The sequence below is a fragment of the Bombus flavifrons genome, chromosome 9 (assembly GCF_040668555.2).
Source record: "Bombus flavifrons isolate JBK064 chromosome 9, iyBomFlav1_principal, whole genome shotgun sequence".
NCBI lineage: Eukaryota > Metazoa > Arthropoda > Insecta > Hymenoptera > Apidae > Bombus > Bombus flavifrons.
Window position 1 is genome coordinate 12,269,378 of NC_138450.1, and position 19,502 is coordinate 12,288,879.

General features: G+C 35.0%; 3 protein-coding genes and 1 long non-coding RNA gene across 6 annotated transcripts; 3 read left to right on the forward strand and 1 right to left on the reverse strand.

Moving 5' to 3' along the window:
• The first annotated feature begins 1,173 nt into the window (after positions 1–1,173).
• LOC138183053 (uncharacterized) lies at positions 1,174–2,546 on the forward strand. The gene is made up of 4 exons (XM_069119584.1): positions 1,174–1,350; positions 1,759–1,870; positions 1,924–2,113; positions 2,402–2,546. Exons 1-4 carry the CDS (start codon positions 1,174–1,176, stop codon positions 2,544–2,546), a joined length of 624 nt encoding a protein of 207 aa, XP_068975685.1.
• A 247-nt stretch (positions 2,547–2,793) lies between these two features.
• On the reverse strand, positions 2,794–3,572 carry LOC138183711 (uncharacterized). The gene is made up of 3 exons (XR_011174131.1): positions 3,450–3,572; positions 3,244–3,336; positions 2,794–2,880 (listed from the first exon to the last, which is right to left on the reverse strand). It is a non-coding gene; the product is annotated as an uncharacterized LOC138183711 (long non-coding RNA).
• Positions 3,562–5,472, forward strand: Prosalpha7 (proteasome alpha7 subunit). The gene is made up of 4 exons (XM_069121034.1): positions 3,562–3,721; positions 3,811–3,893; positions 4,075–4,466; positions 5,075–5,472. Exons 1-4 carry the CDS (start codon positions 3,701–3,703, stop codon positions 5,341–5,343), a joined length of 765 nt encoding a protein of 254 aa, XP_068977135.1. The 5' UTR covers positions 3,562–3,700; the 3' UTR covers positions 5,344–5,472.
• A 128-nt stretch (positions 5,473–5,600) lies between these two features.
• Positions 5,601–19,176, forward strand: LOC138183697 (green-sensitive opsin). Of its 3 annotated transcripts, none has more exons than XR_011174123.1 (7): positions 5,601–6,677; positions 8,454–8,548; positions 11,050–11,160; positions 12,840–13,099; positions 14,449–14,564; positions 15,368–18,577; positions 18,672–19,176. XR_011174123.1 is itself a non-coding variant. In XM_069121028.1 (7 exons), exons 2-7 carry the CDS (start codon positions 6,537–6,539, stop codon positions 15,572–15,574), a joined length of 930 nt encoding a protein of 309 aa, XP_068977129.1. In that variant the 5' UTR covers positions 5,601–6,248; positions 6,491–6,536; the 3' UTR covers positions 15,575–19,176. The 3 variants fall into 3 exon arrangements, 2 of the variants coding, with proteins under 2 accessions (XP_068977129.1, XP_068977128.1); XM_069121028.1 differs by having other exon boundaries at positions 5,601–6,248; positions 6,491–6,677; positions 15,368–19,176; XM_069121027.1 differs by having other exon boundaries at positions 15,368–19,176.
• The last annotated feature ends 326 nt before the right edge of the window (positions 19,177–19,502 follow it).

Sequence of the window (19,502 nt, forward strand, 5' to 3'; positions counted from 1 at the left end):
CAAGATGCCTCGAGACCACGAATATTTCTGACGAAACATTTTTCTTTCTTCTTGTGTTCATTTTTCTCCACATCGACATTTTTTCTTTTTTTTCTTTTTGCTTTGGGTGCATAATACTTGAGCAGCTTTAAACTTATTTCTAGTTGAGTACTTACAGACGATCCGCAGACACGCTATTGATGAATATTTGACCAGCCTACGAACCGTAACCGCAGCTGGTACTTTTGTTACAAGTGTTGCTGGTGTTAGGTATCATCATTGTCCACTGTCATTTCCCCTATTTCTCATCGATTATGCGCTCTTTTTGAAGTGGAAACTTGGACACATTGCGAATGGGCGACAGTTGGTATACCATCACGAGAGCTACAATCAAATGCAATGGTGTTACTGCTATTATACTATAATATAAAAATAATATAAATAATACAATTATGCTAAAATATAATATAATGAATCATCAAGAAAACTCTGAATCCCGCGAATTTTTTTAGCAAATTCATATTTCCATGAATATCATTTAAGGAAATAGAACTTGGATAAAAAAATTGTTTTACTTTCTGGATATTATAGAGAATACTGTACTGTATCACGTGCATTTTGTGTAATTTTTCATTTCCAAAATTTCCATAAATCCATGGAAATCTGAAATCTGTTAATCAGTAAAAATTGTTTATTCGTATAGAATAACGATTAAGAATACATAGAAGAAAACTTGTAGAAGTTATTTGCAAGAGTTTTCACCGTTTATTTCCGTCAACGTTGACGAATGAAAGTTCGCATGGTGCGTGGCTAATAAACGTTATTAACAATTGTGTATGGAACACCATCACAATGGGTGAAAACAAAGAGAGATTGGCCATAGTTTTCTTTGATGCGCGCAGATAAAAAATAAACGAGCTGTACGGTTTGCTGGCAACAGAAAACGTCACCTTATAAAAATCACCGCTCCCATCGTCTGCGACGTTACTTTAGTTCTTCTCATGTCGCAAAGTACACGACTTTTCTCTTACACGAGAATTTACAATAATTTTTTCTTTGTACAATATTCCTACGATACGATGAATAATTTCGATTATAATTAATACTTGATTTGTTTCGTGAGATACTTTTAGTTTGACCAAAAGGTCCAGTCTGTTGTGTATATGGTGAGAAATTAAATTAAGTTGGCAGAAAATGATGTTAAATGCGAAGATTTTGATTATCATGGGATTAGTAAGTTATGGGGTTATTGCTAGAAACATGGAAGGCAATAAAGAGCTTCTTAAGGAACCAAGTAATAAGAAGCATGGAGTTTCTATGTTGATGGAAATAGCGAAGGAGCTTGTACAAAGATCCTCGACTAGTAGTCAGGTATGTCATCATATAATAATATATTATAAATATAATAGTGAATTATATTTATTATGCACATATTTAATATCGTATACAAGGTGTTTCTAGCACCTTAGCTTAGGTCAAATACATTTATATTCAATTTAAGAAAGTAAAGGCAACTGGAATCTTTGATTTCGCCTCTGCTTCAGAAGCAAACACATATACCTCGTGTTACACTATGCGAAATTATTTAATTTTAATTCGTGAAATATTCGTCTACATAGTTTCAACATTTTTGGTGAGAAATATCTTATATAGTAGCATAATAATGATAACGGAAATTATTACAAAACTGAACATACTGAAGTAATTTTGTCAGAAATTATAAAATAAACGAATTAAGAATAGATGAAGTATTAATTTTTAACGATACAATTCTTACAGGTATTGAATCTGAATTTATCAAATTTGTTATTACTTTTGGTATTAAAAGCAGTCGTATTTGGAGCAGGATATCTAGGCCATCATGGTTACAAAGGACGCGACTTAGAAGAAGGTGTATTTTATCGAAACAATTACCAAAATTGAACAATATTTTCTTATATTTAGACATACGAAATATTGAAAATAATAATATATTTCTAGAAAATGTGGTATCTGAAGCTGAAGTTACGTTGGCATTAGGATACTTAATGGGAGATACCTGTCTGTATAGAGCAGCTTGTGAAGAACCTCACGTCGCGAAAGAATATCTAGGAGCTGCAGAAATGATCATCCAAACAATAAAATTGCTACCCCAGTACGTAATTTATAATAAATTTTTCTAAATATATCTTTTAGTTCGCCTAGCACTAGATTGTGAATTTTCATGCCTTTATGAAAAAAAGATACAAAGGATAAATAAAATGCATATAATATTCAAAAATGTATAAAATATACAAAGTAAAGTATTTTTTATACATAATATTTAGTACATGAAATAAATCTCTACTCAGGTCCCGTTTCTTTAATTGTGTTCATAAAGGCATAAATGTACATAAATATTCGCAGTTCACAATTTTTAAAAATAGCTGTATCTACTTTTCAGAGGTTCGTCGATTGAAGGGAAGTACCAGCAAATAATGGCGGAATTCCGAAAAGCCATCGAACATGGTGTTGCAGATAATTGTCCACCTCAATATACTTGCAAGAAAGAGAGTATTAAGAATTTTTTGAAGGAAGAGGGGAAATGAAAATATATAATTAATAGTTGATACTCTGGAAGAACCTATAGTATTTGTTGGATGCTTCCAAAAATAAATTCTACGCTTCTAAATGACTCCTTTAATTTTTTACAATTATTACATTTGTCCATAGAGCTCTTTTTTGTTATTTGTCAATTTGATAATTAGTGTCAATTGAAAAAACTAACTTTTATCAATTATCCTTTTTTAAACAAATTGATCATTTTTCTAGTAACGTCGTAGATTACAATAATTGTTAGGCTTTATATAATTAATTTCTGACAGTGTAAAAACCGAAGTACTTAGGTGCACTAAGAATTGAACTTGAAATATTCAGATTGTGCTGAAAAATTTTATTTTATTAGTTCAAACGTTTCATCCAAAATACTTTAACCTTTTTCATCTCTATACTACCTACATATTTTAAATATACTATATAGTATACTTCAATTGTTGTAATTTAATTTGTATCTATTTGATATGCTATTGTATATAGTAATATTCCTTTCCCTCTCACCTCAAATTATACAGTAAGCTAAATCATTTCAGAAAACGTCTAATTTGATATTTCTTTTGTGCAACATTATCATTATACATATAGATATATCTAGAATTTTATGATTCATGTACCATAAAGCTTGAAAAATTACTAACAATATACACGCAGTATATCTGCATAATTTTAACATATTACATATTTAGTTACCTGCTTCTTCTTCCAAAACTAACAAGAATCTTACTTCGCAGTTTCAAATTCGTATTCATATGCGCCATCTTGATGTTTTCTAGCATTCCTTTCCTAGAAATGATTTAATTTTTATTGAAAAAACATAAAAACAGTGGTATCTGACAAAATATGCATTATCTTAAACATAACGAGATACTTAATTAAAACGTTAGACGTTGATTTACCTAATTTTTCCTATTTTATTTCAATTTTACGATGAAGAAATAACGCATTAGTATCACAGTCGTTTAAAAACTAAAAGCTTTCGTATTCGCCGCCAGATGTCAGTTCTGCAGTTTGGCAACTAACCTATCATGATAAGGCATACAGCATTGACGATCAAGTTTTGATTTTCGCCTATTCACGCCGTTTGAGCATATAAACAATTTTTGCCTGTAATAGTATTACAGTACTTATAACTACGATTGACTAAAAAATGAGTTCCATAGGCACAGGGGTAAATATATAGTGTATTTATCTAAAAGAAACTGTGATAATCTATTAGTTATGAACAATAATAAAATATAACCTCCTTCTGATTTTCAGTATGATTTGTCTGCTTCTCAATTTTCACCTGACGGACGTGTGTTTCAAGTGGAATATGCACAAAAAGCTGTCGAAAATGGAGGGTGAGTGTTCAAATAATTTTATTTGTCAATTTATCCTAAAAATATCTTTTGCGGATTTGGTTATCTACACCGTTCGCAAGACTTCAAAGATACTGCAGTGACACAGAGAATTTTCAATAACTTATAAACTTTTGTTATAGTTTAAAATATTTATTTGAAAATTATATTGCTTTGATTATAGAACAGTTATAGGATTAAGAGGAAAAGATGGCATTGTATTTGCTGTGGAAAAGATAGTTACTTCCAAGCTTTATGAGGTTGGCACAAATAAAAGAATATTCAATATAGACAAACATCTTGGTATGGCAGTTTCTGGTTTGATATCCGATGCCAGACAGATCGTAGAGATCGCTAGATCCGAAGCGTCTAGCTACAAATCCCAATATGGAATTGGTATTCCTCTGAAATACTTAAATGAAAGAGTTTCTATGTACATGCATGCGTATACTTTGTATTCGGCAGTCAGGCCATATGGCTGTTCTGTAATACTTGGTGCATATGAACACGATGGTCCAGCTATGTATATGATAGATCCTTCTGGAGTTTCCTATGGGTACTACGGTTGTGCTGTTGGTATGTATTAATATATGAGATATGTCCATTTTAAATATATACATATGATTATTTCTATAAACATCTTCTATAAACATCTATAAACATCGGATACAATTTTTAATTTTTTACAAAAAAAATATTAAAATACTTTGGTCGAAAGTGATTAATTTGAAAGATATTTTGACTTTATTCTTGTAAAACTTATTGTATGGAAGGCAAGGGAAGGCAACGCAATGTTTTTATGTTTATATTTTCCCTGCCTTTCATACGATAAGTTTTACAAAAGTAAAGTTAAAATATCTTTCGAACTAATCATTTTTCAATCGAGGTACCTTAATACTTTTTTGTAGAGAATTAAAGTATGCATCGAATGGTGTATAAGAAATCGTATACCTTCATTTTAAAAAGTTATGTTATTGAAATCTCTGAAAAATAAGAAAGTAAAAAAAGAATCGATATATCTTATTAAGTTTTCCCCATGAAATCAAACAACTATCATCTGAAATATTTTTCGAATTTCTGATATTTATAGAAATAATTAGATGTATATATTTAAAACGGACATATCACATATATTAGTACATACCAACAGCACAACCATTATATTTAAATACATCATTTTATAGGCAAGGCAAAACAGTCTGCAAAGACGGAAATTGAAAAATTGAAGCTATCTGAAATGACTTGCAATGAATTAGTAAAAGAAGCAGCACGTATAATTTATCTTGTTCACGATGAATTAAAAGACAAGCAGTTTGAGCTTGAAATGAGCTGGGTTGGTAAACACACGAATGGAAGGCACGAGCGCATACCGGCGGACGTAAAAGCTGACGCTGAGGCAAAAGCGAAACAAGCAATGGCAGAAGATTCAGACAGTGACACAGAAGACATGTAAATTGACTCGATAGTCTTAAAGATACTTTTTATATTGTAAGTTATAATTTAAATACCTACAAATTACTGCAACAAATTTATTGTCATCTTGATATAGTCAAATAAAGAATACTGTCTGTTGTTTATAAAATTGCACATTCTCTCTTTTTAATATAAAGCATCATTTAGTTTCATAATCTCTCGATGTGTTACAAACGAATGTTATGGATTTCTTTTATCAATTTACACAGTGTGACATAACTTTTTAATCTGCTCGAGAAAAATCCTGCATCACACATCCATTCGTTAAATGTAAGTTCTGTAAACAATCGGAGGCCTGTCATCCGCAATAATCCACAAATAACAAGTACGGTTTTCCCTGCCGTTAATTGGATTTGCAAATTTTTTTCCTCGCCGAAAAAGGATTCTTTGTACTCTACATGCAAAGGATACAATACAACAAAATCAAGTTTGCTTAAAAAAATAATTCTTAGTAATTTGTAAGAAATTTCCTTTATACATAATTCCAATTTGAACTCTCTGTCTAATCAGAATATAGCACAGAATCCAAACAAACTCGATTCCAGCATCAGTTCTCAGGATTGTACTTCCAACCAGATCTCCAGCTCTTTCATCACCTAGTTTCCATCATGATACATCTATCCTCAAGAGAGAATATCCTTACCCAATGCAATTAAGTGCACCAAGTGACCAGAGGTTGAAAACAATATGACCATGTGATCGTTGATTTCATCCTAATGGAATGAAACTGGCAACCGCGAGGGGTTGAACGGGGGTTGCTGCTGTAGTTTCGCGCATGCTGTTTCTACCTGCCGGCAAGAGGGTTGGTTTTAGCCGGTAACGGCGACTGATAGAGAGTACGTGCAGTCGGAGGAAAGGGTAGTTTCATCCGGGCTTTATATAAGGGTACGTACAGTTTGAAACTTAGTCATAAACTGCTTTTGGTTGATGCATGTAGTCCACTTCTTGCGCGACTTCGAAAAAAGGAACGTAATCTGTCCGACGATTAACGTGCGTTCAATCGGCACGTGGTGCTTTTTCGTTTGCTTTTTCCCCTTTTTCGTGTCGGTGGTAAAAAAAAAAAAAGAGCGGAAAAGTGTGGAAGTGTAAAGACAGAAAAATACAGGAAGAATGTCCTTGAACCGTAGCACCGTGGACAATGTCGTTTACGATGCCGATGATCAAGTCAGTCCGATGGTGTACGTCGTTGCAGCGATCGCATTGGGATTTATCGGATTTTTTGGTTTCACCATGAATCTTCTGGTGGCGATCGTGATCGTCAAGGACGCGCAGATACTGTGGACACCCGTCAACGTGATCCTGGTTAATCTTGTCGTAAGACATCAAATAATAATTCTTGAAACGATATTAGCTGATTTTATAACGTTTTTCATATTGGTTTTTGAAGTTTGCGAGGGATGATTTATATAATAGATGTTGAAAGATCTTAGTTTAGTAAATTCATTTTGGAATGAGTAAGAATATTAATTGGTTCGATATTTAAAAATTATTTCTTCATAATTGCAGTCGACAGATATCTATTATCTTTTCCAACATTGTTTTGTTGTAAAATAGAGGTCTATATAAATCAATTTTTTAAATTCTTCAAAACCTTTATTATTTACTAATAATATTACCAAATTTACAAGTTATAAATTGTAAATTATACACATCTGCTTTACAATTTTATAATCTTGTATAGAATAATCAAATAATTCGTAATTTGTAAAGTTTACTCATAAAATTTTATTTGTGTTTTGTTTAAATGAGAGAGGATAATATCGTTAAAGGTATTTATATGAAATCTTGTCAGTCGTATAATTCGCATAGGAGATGTTAAGGTTCGTGGATGCGAATAATTTATACGTCTGTATATCGCGCCTCTATGCAACTCTTTAGCGCGGTGCTAAGTAGACGTATTAGTTACACTCTACGTTATTCACATAGAAACTGTGTCATTCGATATTATGCAAATGAATCGTTTACTTTTCTCTTCCATGGGAAACTAGATATACCTATAACTTGATTGGATTTTTATAATTTAAAAACCAATCAAATTATTATCCAGTTATTGGAATTGTCGTAAATTTTATTACTTTTATGAAATTTCATCTTTTGACTAATTGGTAAGTGAAGATTCAGTTGATCGAAAATTCTAATCGGAAAATTCGTGGAATAAATTTATTTTCTATTGTTTTAGATTACAATCGCGGGAGAATTTTAACCGAAACCATGACGAGCAATTTGGAAACCAGTATTTGCGTAGTTCAGATTTTTATTAAAAATATCAAAATCGATTCTCGTCACATCGATTTACTCCATTAATTTAATGGAAGCTTCGCGTACATTAATTTTCCACCGTATAATTGATGTTTTCAACTCTTTCATTTTTAATTGTAACGTTGAAGAATGTTGTCCTTTCAATTAATTTTATTACAGAATTATTAACGCATCATCGATTTATATCTCTGCTGAATTTTGTAAGAACGTTCCATACAATTATGATTCCTTTCCCGGGGATGAGGCTGGAGAAGAGGATGAAAGCTCTGAAATTCGAGGAATTATAGTTAAAGAAGATGGAGTTGCGCGTACTCTAGCAACGAAAGCGGCTAGAAGAAATTCTTCTAGAAAGCAGAATCGACCTTAGAGTACTAAGTCGATAAAATTCGTGGAGCTTTCACGGCAGGCTTTCGTGTTATCACACCTTTAACTTTGATTTCCGTCTGTCTGTTTTCCTTTTACGATACAATTATTCGGCGAGCTGGAGATACGAAACGATCGAAAAAATATAGGAAAGTATGAATATTTATAAAGTTACGGACTTCACGGTGGAATCTACCGCAACAGAACGGTATTTTTCCGCGTCGTTTGTGTCAATCAGTCCTCCAATGGCACCCTCGTAGCACCGTGTTTTCATCGAATATCACCGAAAATATTCCCATTGTGGAATTGAATACGAGTGTTGAATGGAAATTGAAAAATTGCGAAAGTTCTCTGATCGTTTTGTTTTTTCTTTTATTTCGTTTTATGTGATAATTGTTTTACACATTTGTTCCTTTCCGTTTGAGTAAAGACTCAACGTGAATAATTTAAGGACAATTTTTACTTCAGGTTGGCGATTTCCTGGTGGCTGCGTTTGGAAATCCTGTTGCGATGGTTTCTGCTATCACAGGCGGATGGTACTGGGGCTACAAAATGTGCCTCTGGTATAATTTATCGTTTATTAAACGTAATCGCATGAAACTTCTCCGAGGCATATCAACTACATACCATACGATATTCCCTTTCATCCTGAACGAATGTAATCTTTCTATTATTCCCTTTTCTTACTCGCTTTCGTTGTAATCGCGATGCACATCGTGGTTTTTCGCGGTGGAGAATAATTGAATCTCGGATAAATGTAATCTTCTTGCTGCCGTTTAAACCGGCTGACTCCAACGAACGGAAAGAAAGTCGGGCAACTTTTACTGAAAATTAATGGCTGAGCAGAATTGTTTTCCCCGCGGCTCACACTTGAAAATTAAAGACAAACGTGAAAATGTCTGATAAAGAATTCGCATTACAGCATTGCGATTAGTTTACGCTGCCTCGATTTACGCTATAATTAGTTTACACCATCAATATCGGCTATTTACGGAATACGGTAAAATTTCTTGTTGGCAAAGACACTCCGTGATCCTTGGTGAAAGGAAAAATTAGATTCTTTGTCGTGACAGATCTAACGCTACTGCGTCAGTATTGGTAGGCATGCACGTACAGAGCGAATTGTGCCATTTTTTTAACGAGCTTGTAAAGCAACATACGTAAGCTACAAAAGCTACCATTGAAAGGAGAAGATTTTTCTGGAAATAGAACAGCCGAAACAGGGCCAACGAAACCAGCCCTTCTCTGCTCTCTTCTATTCTGTCTCCATTGGGAACGTGATTACTTTACAACGTTAAAATTACAGCTAATGAATGTAGAAAAATGAATTTAATTATGAAGATTTCACAAATGAATAACTCGTTTTCATCTTCTTAACTTATTTCATTCAAATATTTCTCTACGTTTATTTGAAAGTTTTGTTCACTGATTCTCTATGATACAGCACTTTTTTTATACAAAATAATCGCACGAGATACAGAATAATCGTTCACAAGAATTAGAATATCCAAGGAAAACGAAGTAGGAAGTACTATTTATGTTACTACTTATGTTCCAGATGAAACTTCCAAGCACAAACGCAATGTGTGAATGTTGTGACATTCCCAGTCATGCACGTTTCGCTCGTAGAATTTCAATAGCACGCATAGAAAATTCATTTATTTAATACATTAATGCTCATTATCGGCACGAATGTAATTATTTAAGAGCGTGCGCCGATGAAGATGCGGTTCGTTAAACGTAATTATCGTAAGATAATTCTGCAAAACTTTAGCCTATTCGAGTTCTTTTCTGTTTAGATAAATTATCACCTGTTTCATTTGGTTAACTTTTATCTTCTTCCAAGTAAGTACTTATCGTCTGGCCCATCTTTTCAGTTGCAGGTTATTTCATTTTCGCTTCCTCTCGTTAACTCTGTAATTCCTTTAATTCAGCCACTGTTTTTAGCGTTATTTTTCTATATTTTTATATCTTTGGATATAGCTATTACTATTGCAATATAATCAATTTTATATATATAAATATCTTAATACATGTATACTTATCATCATTATAAATGTGGGATATAAGATAAAATGATGTATTTTCGAGCTCAAATCGTCGAGACTTGAAAGTGTTTAATAAAAGAACGTAGAAGTGAGCCGAGTATCTTTTATGAATTATTTTTGCCTTCATTTTGTCACAAAATTTGACGAATTTCCTCGTTAACGGAACGTATAATTATCCCTGGAACTAATAATTCTTTAGGATTCGTAGAATGGACGAGTTTCGTTATAACGAGATGAAACGTTGTCTCGGTCTCGTAAAATCCTGTGTCTCTTCCAGGTCATTAAATATGGTGTCGAGACGACGAAATTAAGAGAAAGTATCTGGCGCACGGTGTACCTACCGCAAAGTGGAGTTTCGTGGTTTGCCATCGTTTAAACGTTCAACAAACCTTCGAAGAATTCTTCGTGGAAACCGCAAATGATAAAAGCAAACAATGTTACGTCTAAGTCCGAGAGAGAATTGGGAATAAACGGATATTTCTAGTGAAAAGTTGAGAAATGTAAATCGACACGATTGTAGTCCAAAATTGACGTCGTCATACAGGATGTCCCAGTTCCTCTCTCTAAAACTATACTGGCATATTTTATAAATAAAAGTTTAAAAATATAGCCTTCGGTCAAATATAAGTTCATAAGAAGTTTATAGAAAAATTATAGTTTAAAATAAAACTGGTTACAATAATTATTCTTATATCTTACTGCCTTTTCAAGATACTTTTGTATCTGATAAAATTGTAACTTTAAAGTTTCATTGATCTTACTAATGGTTTATTACAATAATATATTATTCTGACTGTAATAACGCGACTAATATTAATTTATAAAAATTTCAAGTTCCCATGATACTTATAGAATAAAATATGCCAAAGATCCCAGGTCGAAATCAAATCTAACAATTTTCAGAAATTTCATTAATCTTTCGCCCACTTTCTCCTGCCCAGAATGATTAATATTAACCGAAAATCTTTGACTTGTTACAATTCCATTGAAACAACTTTTTTTTTTGTTTTTCAAAGGTACGCTTGGTTCATGTCCACTCTGGGGTTCGCCAGTATCGGGAACCTGACAGTAATGGCTGTTGAAAGATGGTTACTGGTAGCCAGACCGATGAAAGCTCTGTCCATAAGGTGAGAATGATTCCATTTACTTTTACTTTATTTGACAGCCAAAGATATTTCGAAAGAACTGTGTATATATTTCGTCAAGGTGAAGAAAAATGGCCTTGACTTTGTCAGTCGAATCGCGGAGCAACACGATAGACGTTCCGCTCCGAAAATCTCAACTCGTCGCGACACACGTGCACGTGAACAATGTTGAGAAGAAGTGGATCGTAACACTCGATCCTGCATAATACACGATGCTTTTCTTTGCTCTGTCTAATTACACGCTGAGATACGTCGCATGTCGAATCGAATAACGCGAAGGCGAATTGATCGTTCGTTCCGCTTACAATTACAAGTTATAGCTTTTCAGATCAATCTTATGAATCGAGCGTTTATGTAAATACAGCTCCATGTTTATGCTTTTATGTAAATGAACGTTCACGGCGAGAAATAATTACTAATTTATAAATATTCAAAAGATAAAAAGCATAACAGTAAACAACTGGCTTCATAGATCAGAATTCAACAGAGACCCGCCAAACAACTTTCAATCGCAGTCTTTGAACTTTATAGTGGAAAAAATTTGTATCGCAAGCTGAGAAAATCTTACGAAAATTGTTGACTCTCTACAGAAATTCGGAGAAGCCTTTTCTAACAATTTGTAACATTTTGCGCCGTCAACTGTTCGACGAATACGAAAGCGTTCGAAGCAAAGATGTTTCACGTCGTGGATCGAGCCTGTAAAGTAGTAGCATTCTTTAATAACCCGCGAGAGTTGCCTGTGTAATTATGAACGTCGTTCTAGATTCTAGAGGATAAGTTCAAGATTAAAAATCCGCGTGAATCATTTCAACGGTATTTTACCGATCTTCTAATCAATTTTGGATTAACACTGTCAGTCTCCGTTCTTTAGACGCTTCATAAGGTGCAGCTTTTTACTCTTACGTTAAGACAGAATGGTGTTTCGACGATGAAAAAGAAAACGCGTAGAGAAATGTTCTTAAGTGTTTACGCTACGATGATAAAGGAGAAAATAAATTTTCCCGGCCGCAAGCCACGATTACTTCGCTGAACATCGTAAACGAAGTAATCCTCTAACGCGAAAATTTTTGCCGACAATCGTTGGCCAACCAAAAACCGAATTAAACTGACGCTGATAATATTAATTAAAGAGTGTAGAACGTACGTTATCGCTTGAACGCGTTCGGACGTGACACGTGTTTCTTAGAAAAAGGAGATTTTTACTTCCAACTTTGTTCCCATCGATATTGAAACTTTAATCGATTGCAGCGAAAGTTGTCGTACGAAATGTTCCAGTAACTTCCTTATCTATTCTTGAAGAAACGTTCCGTTACAAATTTTGGATGCAATTCTTTCAAAATTTGCAACGTGTCTTCCGTGATTATTCTACATAAATGAATTTTTTATTTCTCTGCCAAGTTATTTAAAAACAAAGAAAGAGGCTAATTCTCGAGATACTCTGTATTGTCTATGCAATTACCTACTATACTAAATATATCAAATATTATAAATAAATACTATACTGAATAATATACTAAATATAATTGCAGATTTTGTCAATACCATTTAATGACGAAATCCGCAATCACTTGGTTGCCAACCCAATATTATGCACGCTGACAATAAGTCGCCTTATAATTTTACTTCACGCACTGTCTGTACGAATCGTCTGTTTTCTACAGGCATGCGATAACACTTGGAATCTTCGTCTGGATCTATGCACTCTGCCTCTCTCTGCCACCACTATTTGGCTGGGGTAGTTACGGTCCAGAGGCAGGAAACGTGTCTTGCAGCGTGTCCTGGGAAGTCCACGACCCTCTTACCAAAAGCGACAGCTACATAGGATTCCTCTTCGTGTTTGGTCTGATCATCCCCGTCTTGGTGATCAGTAGCAGTTACGTGGCAATTATAGTGACCTTGAGAAAAGTGCGAAAGAGAGCAGGTAAGTTAGTTCCTGATCGTAATCTTTTCTAAGAACGCAAGATCTGATCGAGTCTGATCGAAATCTCCTCGGAATTACAGTAAAGCTTCGTTTATGTAAACTTGTCGGCAGATAAGCGATTCGTACAATAGGAATTCCTCGCAATATTTCTTTTTTATTTAATTTGTACTTTACAATTTGTCCAGCTGGACATTTGGTAAATGTTTCTAACTTAATTGCTAAATAACATGTGGGTGGCTACCCCCAGCGGGATACCATCTTCGAGTTTGGCTATTTTATTTCTTACCTTGAAAATTGAACATAAGAAAATTTACTTTTTCTTTATTATTTAATTTGTACTTTACAATTTGTCCAGTTGGACATTTGGTAAATGTTTCTAACTTAATTGCTAAATAACATGTGGGTGGCTACCCCCAGCGGGATACCATCTTCGAGTTTGACTATTTTACTTCTTACCTTGAAAATTGAACATAAGAAAATTTACTTTTTTTTATTATTTAATTTGTACTTTACAATTTGTCCAGCTGGACATTTGGTAAATGTTTCTAACTTAATTGCTAAATAACATGTCGATGGCTACCCGCAGCAGGATACCATCTTCGAGTTTGACTATTTTATTTCTTACCTTGAAAATTGAACATAAGAAAATTTACTTTTTCTTTATTATTTAATTTGTACTTTACAATTTGTCCAGTTGGACATTTGGTAAATGTTTCTAACTTAATTGCTAAATAACATGTCGATGGCTACCCCCAGCGGGATACCATCTTCGAGTTTGACTATTTTATTTTTTATCTGCAAAATTGAACATAAGAAAATTTACTTTTTTTTATTACTTAATTTGTACTTTACAATTTGTCCAGCTGGACATTTGGTAAATGTTTCTAACTTAATTGCTAAATAACATGTCGATGGCTACCCCCAGCGGGATACCATCTTCGAGTTTGACTATTTTACTTCTTACCTTGAAAATTGAACATAAGAAAATTTACTTTTTCTTTATTATTTAATTTGCACTTTACAATTTGTCCAGCTGGACATTTGGTAAATGTTTCTAGCTTAATTGCTAAATAACATGTGGATGGCTACCCCCAGCGGGATACCATCTTCGAGTTTGTCTATTTTATTTCTTTAGTCAGGTCAGTGGGGTATTTTCTCTTGAATTTTTCCTTCAAATAAATGAGCTCGATCGACGGAAGGCTATTTAATTGAGCGCTAAATAATAAAATTCGAAATACATAAACGGAGTTAATACGAACAGAGTTCTTCTGTAGTTTGCCTCTTGTATTTGTGAAAGAGCCATACTTCCGTTGCTCACGCTAGCAGCTCGAAAATAATTTGTTTCACAGGCGCAAGCGGAAGACGCGAGACGAAGATCACGAAAATGGTTGCACTAATGATAACTGCCTTCCTGCTCGCCTGGTCGCCTTACGCTGCTCTCGCGATTGCCGCGCAATATTTCGACGTAAGTTGTAAATTTATATTCAAAAGTATAATCGTGTAAAGTGGTCACAGTTCCATAATTTCACGCAGAAAATTTTACAACTTCCTTTTAATACTTACATGGATCTTCTTGAATATATCTTTTCTTAGTGTTATCAGACGAACAATTTCTAATTTTGTTCTTGCAAAGTTTCGTTTAACGCGTCATGTAAAATTCAAATTTTCATTGATAGAACTGAGATAACACGAAAACTCGTGTTACGAGGTTCTTCACCATCAAGACCAGTTTCATATTAATTTGTAAGGTCGGCTGAAATTGAGAAAGCTGTATCGTTGCACGCGATACGAGATGCACCTTCCTTTGTTCGTACACCGTGAACGATTTGCATATCTATACATGTAGGGTGAAAGTATTTCGTTATAATTTCGTATTACCAGCAGGTGCCATTAACAGACGCAACGCCATAACAATGCCCGTTAAATATCGTCACTCGTTTCGTATGTATTCGATGATACTTTGTGTTTCAAACTGGTCTCCGAACCTAGCACTGAACATCGCCATCGACGCTTAACAGTGACGGTTAACTGGAAAAAGGAGTTAACTTGTCGTTTGAACTTTCAATCTTATAAACATAATAATTTCTTTACTTAAGAATCTTCCGTTTTTTAATATAATCACGTCCATGATAATTTATTTAGAAATCACAACGCTATTGATAGACGATACAATACAACCGACAAAACTTATCATGCAGCTAATAGAAATCGTTGAGCGAGAGACGGTGCAACAGATTATTCTAACAAAATCTTCGATTAATTTTCTAGGCGAAGCCATCGGCGTCGGTAGCTGTGCTTCCGGCGTTATTGGCCAAATCCTCCATTTGCTACAACCCCATAATCTACGCAGGTTTAAACAGCCAATTTCCCCGCTCTCTGAAGAAGATCTTCGACGTACGAATCGCGAGATCCTCGTTACCAGATAGTCAAAACACCGCGTTGACGCTGTTGAACAGACAAGAGCAAAGGAACTGAGGACCGCTATCTCTATCGAACAACGCCATAAATGTCTGCAGCTATGTAGACGTTGGATGAATCGTGGAACCATCGAATATAAGTCGTCTTAACAACGTGGTTCTTCCTTCTTGCCTCTTGGTTGTTTGCTTTCGCCTCTTTTCGTCCGCTGGATTTGCTTATCCGATTACGGATTCACGTACGTGAGCGGATCTTTTGTTTTTGCGATCGAATTAGTCGTGAGAACAGCGTTGAATTTTGCCGGGATACGCTAAACGTTCTTTCGTTTCGATGCGAACATCTTAACACCTGGTGGAAGTTTCGAAGATCGCGGTGAAAAGCAAACGATACGCGTTCTTTTCTTTCGTTTTCCGGTATTTTCGTTTGCTTTTTACAATCTTCGTGGCTCTCGCACGTTGTCATGTGTTAATCGATGCGTGAACTTTTTTGGCTGCTTGGTTCCACCGATGAACGTCGCAGTCTGTCTCTCGAAGATCGTGTAACGAAACACGCGAATAAGAAAAATTCATTACGTTTTGGTTTCACGCAGCCTGACATTCTTTGCCGAAATCATTCGTAGCAGGTAGTTTGAACGTATTTTGGCGCAGGTAAATTGCTAAAATACCGAATAAAAGAAACACCGAGGTTTTGAGTAGAGTAAGATAGAATTATTTGAGTTAGAAGGATATTTGAGTCAAGCTAAGTAATTCGCCTTGCGATTCGCCAAATCTCACAATGAACAATTTTCAAGCAAGCCACGTTTCAAGATATTCGACTTGTCAATCGCGCGATAAACGAGAAGACGGGTGATCGTAATGTCACCGAGAGAAACAATAAGAATCTCGATTAAACTTCATTTATAATCTATATTACACGCCACATATTTCAAGTCCATAAAATGACAATTGGTCGTAAATTGAAACCAAATGGGAGGAAAAAAGCAAAGCTTGGAGCAATGACGCAATTACGTTATCCATTAAGTATCGATCGTAAAGCAGACGTGTTGTTATAATTTAGAAATAAAAATAACCAATAAGCAATCATATCTCTGTGTTCTCCATTGAAGGAGATTCTACGCTCGTAGAATAGTAATAGTTGCGCTGTTATTCTTTCTAATTCCTCTTACGAGTTCCAGCCGCGATGGAATCATTATGGATGGCTTTGCGAAGTATCTGTATTACGATTCGTAACACGTGCGATTATGGCAAGATAGCGAAAGTGAAATCGCGAGGAAAATTCAACGTCGCTAATCAAACCTTTTCTGAAGCAACTGCGTACGATGCGATTGACCCATCCAGATATGTAATTTCAAATTCAATTAGAAATTCGAATCGCAATTATATCTGCACGCTCTCCCATATCGTCGTTATTTTTCTTCGATTGTAATTATATTAAATTAAATTCAATTAAATTATAATCATGGCAAAAGAACGTACAGTAGTTCGCGAAAGTAATCGAACGTTCGTAAACGTTTTTGAATATCGCGTGTCACGTAAAACATTTTGAAATTTCACTGGCATCGTGAGATACGGATATGGTGATTATATTGGTAAATTTTGAAACAAACGTAGAAACGTACACGGAAAGTACACAAGATGTTTAATGCAAGCACACGTGTGTCTTTTAGAAATTATAATACAGCCGAATAAGCCTCGATATTCGGTAGGATCGTCTTTCACGCTTATTATACGCCCAAGATGATTATTTATGCTGTATACTAATCTTTCGCTAAATATATATTTGCGGTAAATATCTCGTGGCTTTTATACGCGTTTCCAGATTGATTTGAAATATTATTAATACAACGAAAGTAGTTGTTGCAACGTTAATGAAATTCCAAAATGTTTTCTACAACGTAAAAGTTCAACATAAAAGTTTTCAGCGGTGAGCGTTCACGTATTTTTGCGCGCCATTCTACACCTACGTACGTAGTACACAGTTTACGAAGACACTGCAGATGATGGAAGAAGAGAATTTTTCCCTGGAATTTTCTGAAAACGCGCGTTTCTATATTCTACGACTGAGACTACGATAGATAATCGTCGTATTGGTTGATCGTATCGATGCGACTATGACAAGATAGCGAAAACAGGACTAGGATTTCCATTAATCGAGCGTGTAACGACTCGAGCGAAGAGTGAAAAGGAATGAATGGATACCGTGCGTAATCTGTCTGTGAACGTTTTCACAAGAACGATCGGTATTACGCAACGATAATTGGCCACAGTCTCGCGACTACGAAGATTCGTTCGAGACGACGAGTTGCACGCCAGCCGTGAGACAGGTTTCGAATAAAAGCAAAAGCCACGGCGAAATGGGACATTGGATCTTGGTTTTTTTATTGCCACATCCTTAGCACGTGATCGTAATACTTCATCGATGGCCAAAGAAAATCTTGGCAACTGATACACGTGCTCGTCGTCTGAGAAAGAGAAGAATAGGAATCGTGGGATTAACGAACGAGGAACTATTCGTTCCGGAAGCTTTATCGTACAGAACGATTTTACACAGAAGTTTACAAATTTTTATTTTTCTCTATTGTTTATCGCTTTTCATCTTTCGATAAGAGAAACGATATGTTTGCGTGCTTGACATTCTCTTAATTTTCTTCTCGTAACGTACAAATCCGATCGTACTGTGCGACGTTCGATGCTGAATTTTTAGCTGATTCGAATAATCCTACCCTGTGTTGAATTTCCTACGAATGAAATTCCTATCTTACAAAGTTGCTTTTATTTATCGTATCTTTAACGTATAAAGTTTCCCTCGATTTACCATCGAAAATGAACAAAACCTTTGTATGATAAGAAACAACTAACCGTAACTATTTTGTGAAATATATTTTTAGTATTCTTTCACGGATCGAAGGCGTAGAAACTAGATATTTTTGTAGGAAAGCGCGTTGCGAGTTAAAGAACGATCGCATCGGGCCAGTGCACAGTGCGGCATTGGAATGAGAATTGGGGACAAAAATCAGAATTCGCTGGTCACATTCGTTCGCATGTTCGCAGATCAGATACACAGGTAATCGCATTAGATTTTGAGGTAGAAACGATTTTTACTAACCCGTCGATTTTTTGAGAAAATTACTGTTTACGATTATATCGCTTACTTACAGACTGATGATATCATCGTACAATAAGATCGAAATCGGACGATTATTTCGATTCTTATCCACCGCATACCTCATTGTATGGCGTAACGATTGGAACCAGATCCGAATGCGGATGAAGCCAGAAATAATTAAAAAATGACGACTTCGAAAGGAGCGTTTGCGATATAAACGTTAGTCGAGGCAAACAGCCTTTTTTTTAGCATAGAGACTCGTTTTCGACGACAAACCTGCTTCGAACAGGAGTGTCGATCCTTTACGGGAGCGAATTTTTCGAGAGTGGAAGCAAAGCTAAAAGTTACAGTTAAACACGAAAACATGCGAGAAGAGTCGAATGGAAAGAGGTAGCTGATGAGAGAAATTGATAAGTTTCAATCGGATAATCGTTTCGTTTTGTTAAGAAAAAATTAATCCACATTGTTTAAAAGTAACTTTATGGAAAAAGAAGCGAGTGGATGAAATAAAAGAGAAATAATTTTCCCGAACAAAAGCATCAAATTGTGGATAAGAAATATTCTTATATTATTAAATAAATGTTAAAATATATCATCGCCGTTGTAACGAATCTTCTACGAATTCTGTATTAAATCCTCCCCTGTTCCGCCAAACGATTTATAGAAAAGTACTTGACTATTTCATAACAAATCGTCTTCAATGAAAGCAATACGTTTTAACCGAAAGAACAGATACAATTGCCCGTTTGGACGAGACGGTCGTAAAACACGAAGAACGACCCGCAGAAAAGGTCTTCGTTGTCAACGAGCCAGAATCTCTCTTGAACGAAAGAAGAAGAACGAATTTTTTTCGACAGGGATACTTTCATTTCCTGACATTTAA

What these genes read in the sequence shown, in the direction of transcription:
- LOC138183053 (XM_069119584.1), top strand. Translation starts at nt 1,174, where the DNA reads ATGATGTTAAATGCGAAGATTTTGATTATCATGGGATTAGTAAGTTAT. An exon ending in GATCCTCGACTAGTAGTCAG is followed by an intron (nt 1,351 to 1,758) that starts GTATGTCATCAT and finishes CAATTCTTACAG; the next exon opens with GTATTGAATCTGAATTTATC. An exon ending in AGGACGCGACTTAGAAGAAG is followed by an intron (nt 1,871 to 1,923) that starts GTGTATTTTATC and finishes TCTTATATTTAG; the next exon opens with ACATACGAAATATTGAAAAT.
- Prosalpha7 (XM_069121034.1), top strand. Translation starts at nt 3,701, where the DNA reads ATGAGTTCCATAGGCACAGGG. An exon ending in AAAGCTGTCGAAAATGGAGG is followed by an intron (nt 3,894 to 4,074) that starts GTGAGTGTTCAA and finishes CTTTGATTATAG; the next exon opens with AACAGTTATAGGATTAAGAG. An exon ending in GTACTACGGTTGTGCTGTTG is followed by an intron (nt 4,467 to 5,074) that starts GTATGTATTAAT and finishes ATCATTTTATAG; the next exon opens with GCAAGGCAAAACAGTCTGCA.
- LOC138183697 (XM_069121027.1), top strand. Translation starts at nt 6,474, where the DNA reads ATGTCCTTGAACCGTAGCACCGTGGACAATGTCGTTTACGATGCCGAT. An exon ending in ATGAAAGCTCTGTCCATAAG is followed by an intron (nt 11,161 to 12,839) that starts GTGAGAATGATT and finishes TGTTTTCTACAG; the next exon opens with GCATGCGATAACACTTGGAA. An exon ending in TTGCCGCGCAATATTTCGAC is followed by an intron (nt 14,565 to 15,367) that starts GTAAGTTGTAAA and finishes TTAATTTTCTAG; the next exon opens with GCGAAGCCATCGGCGTCGGT.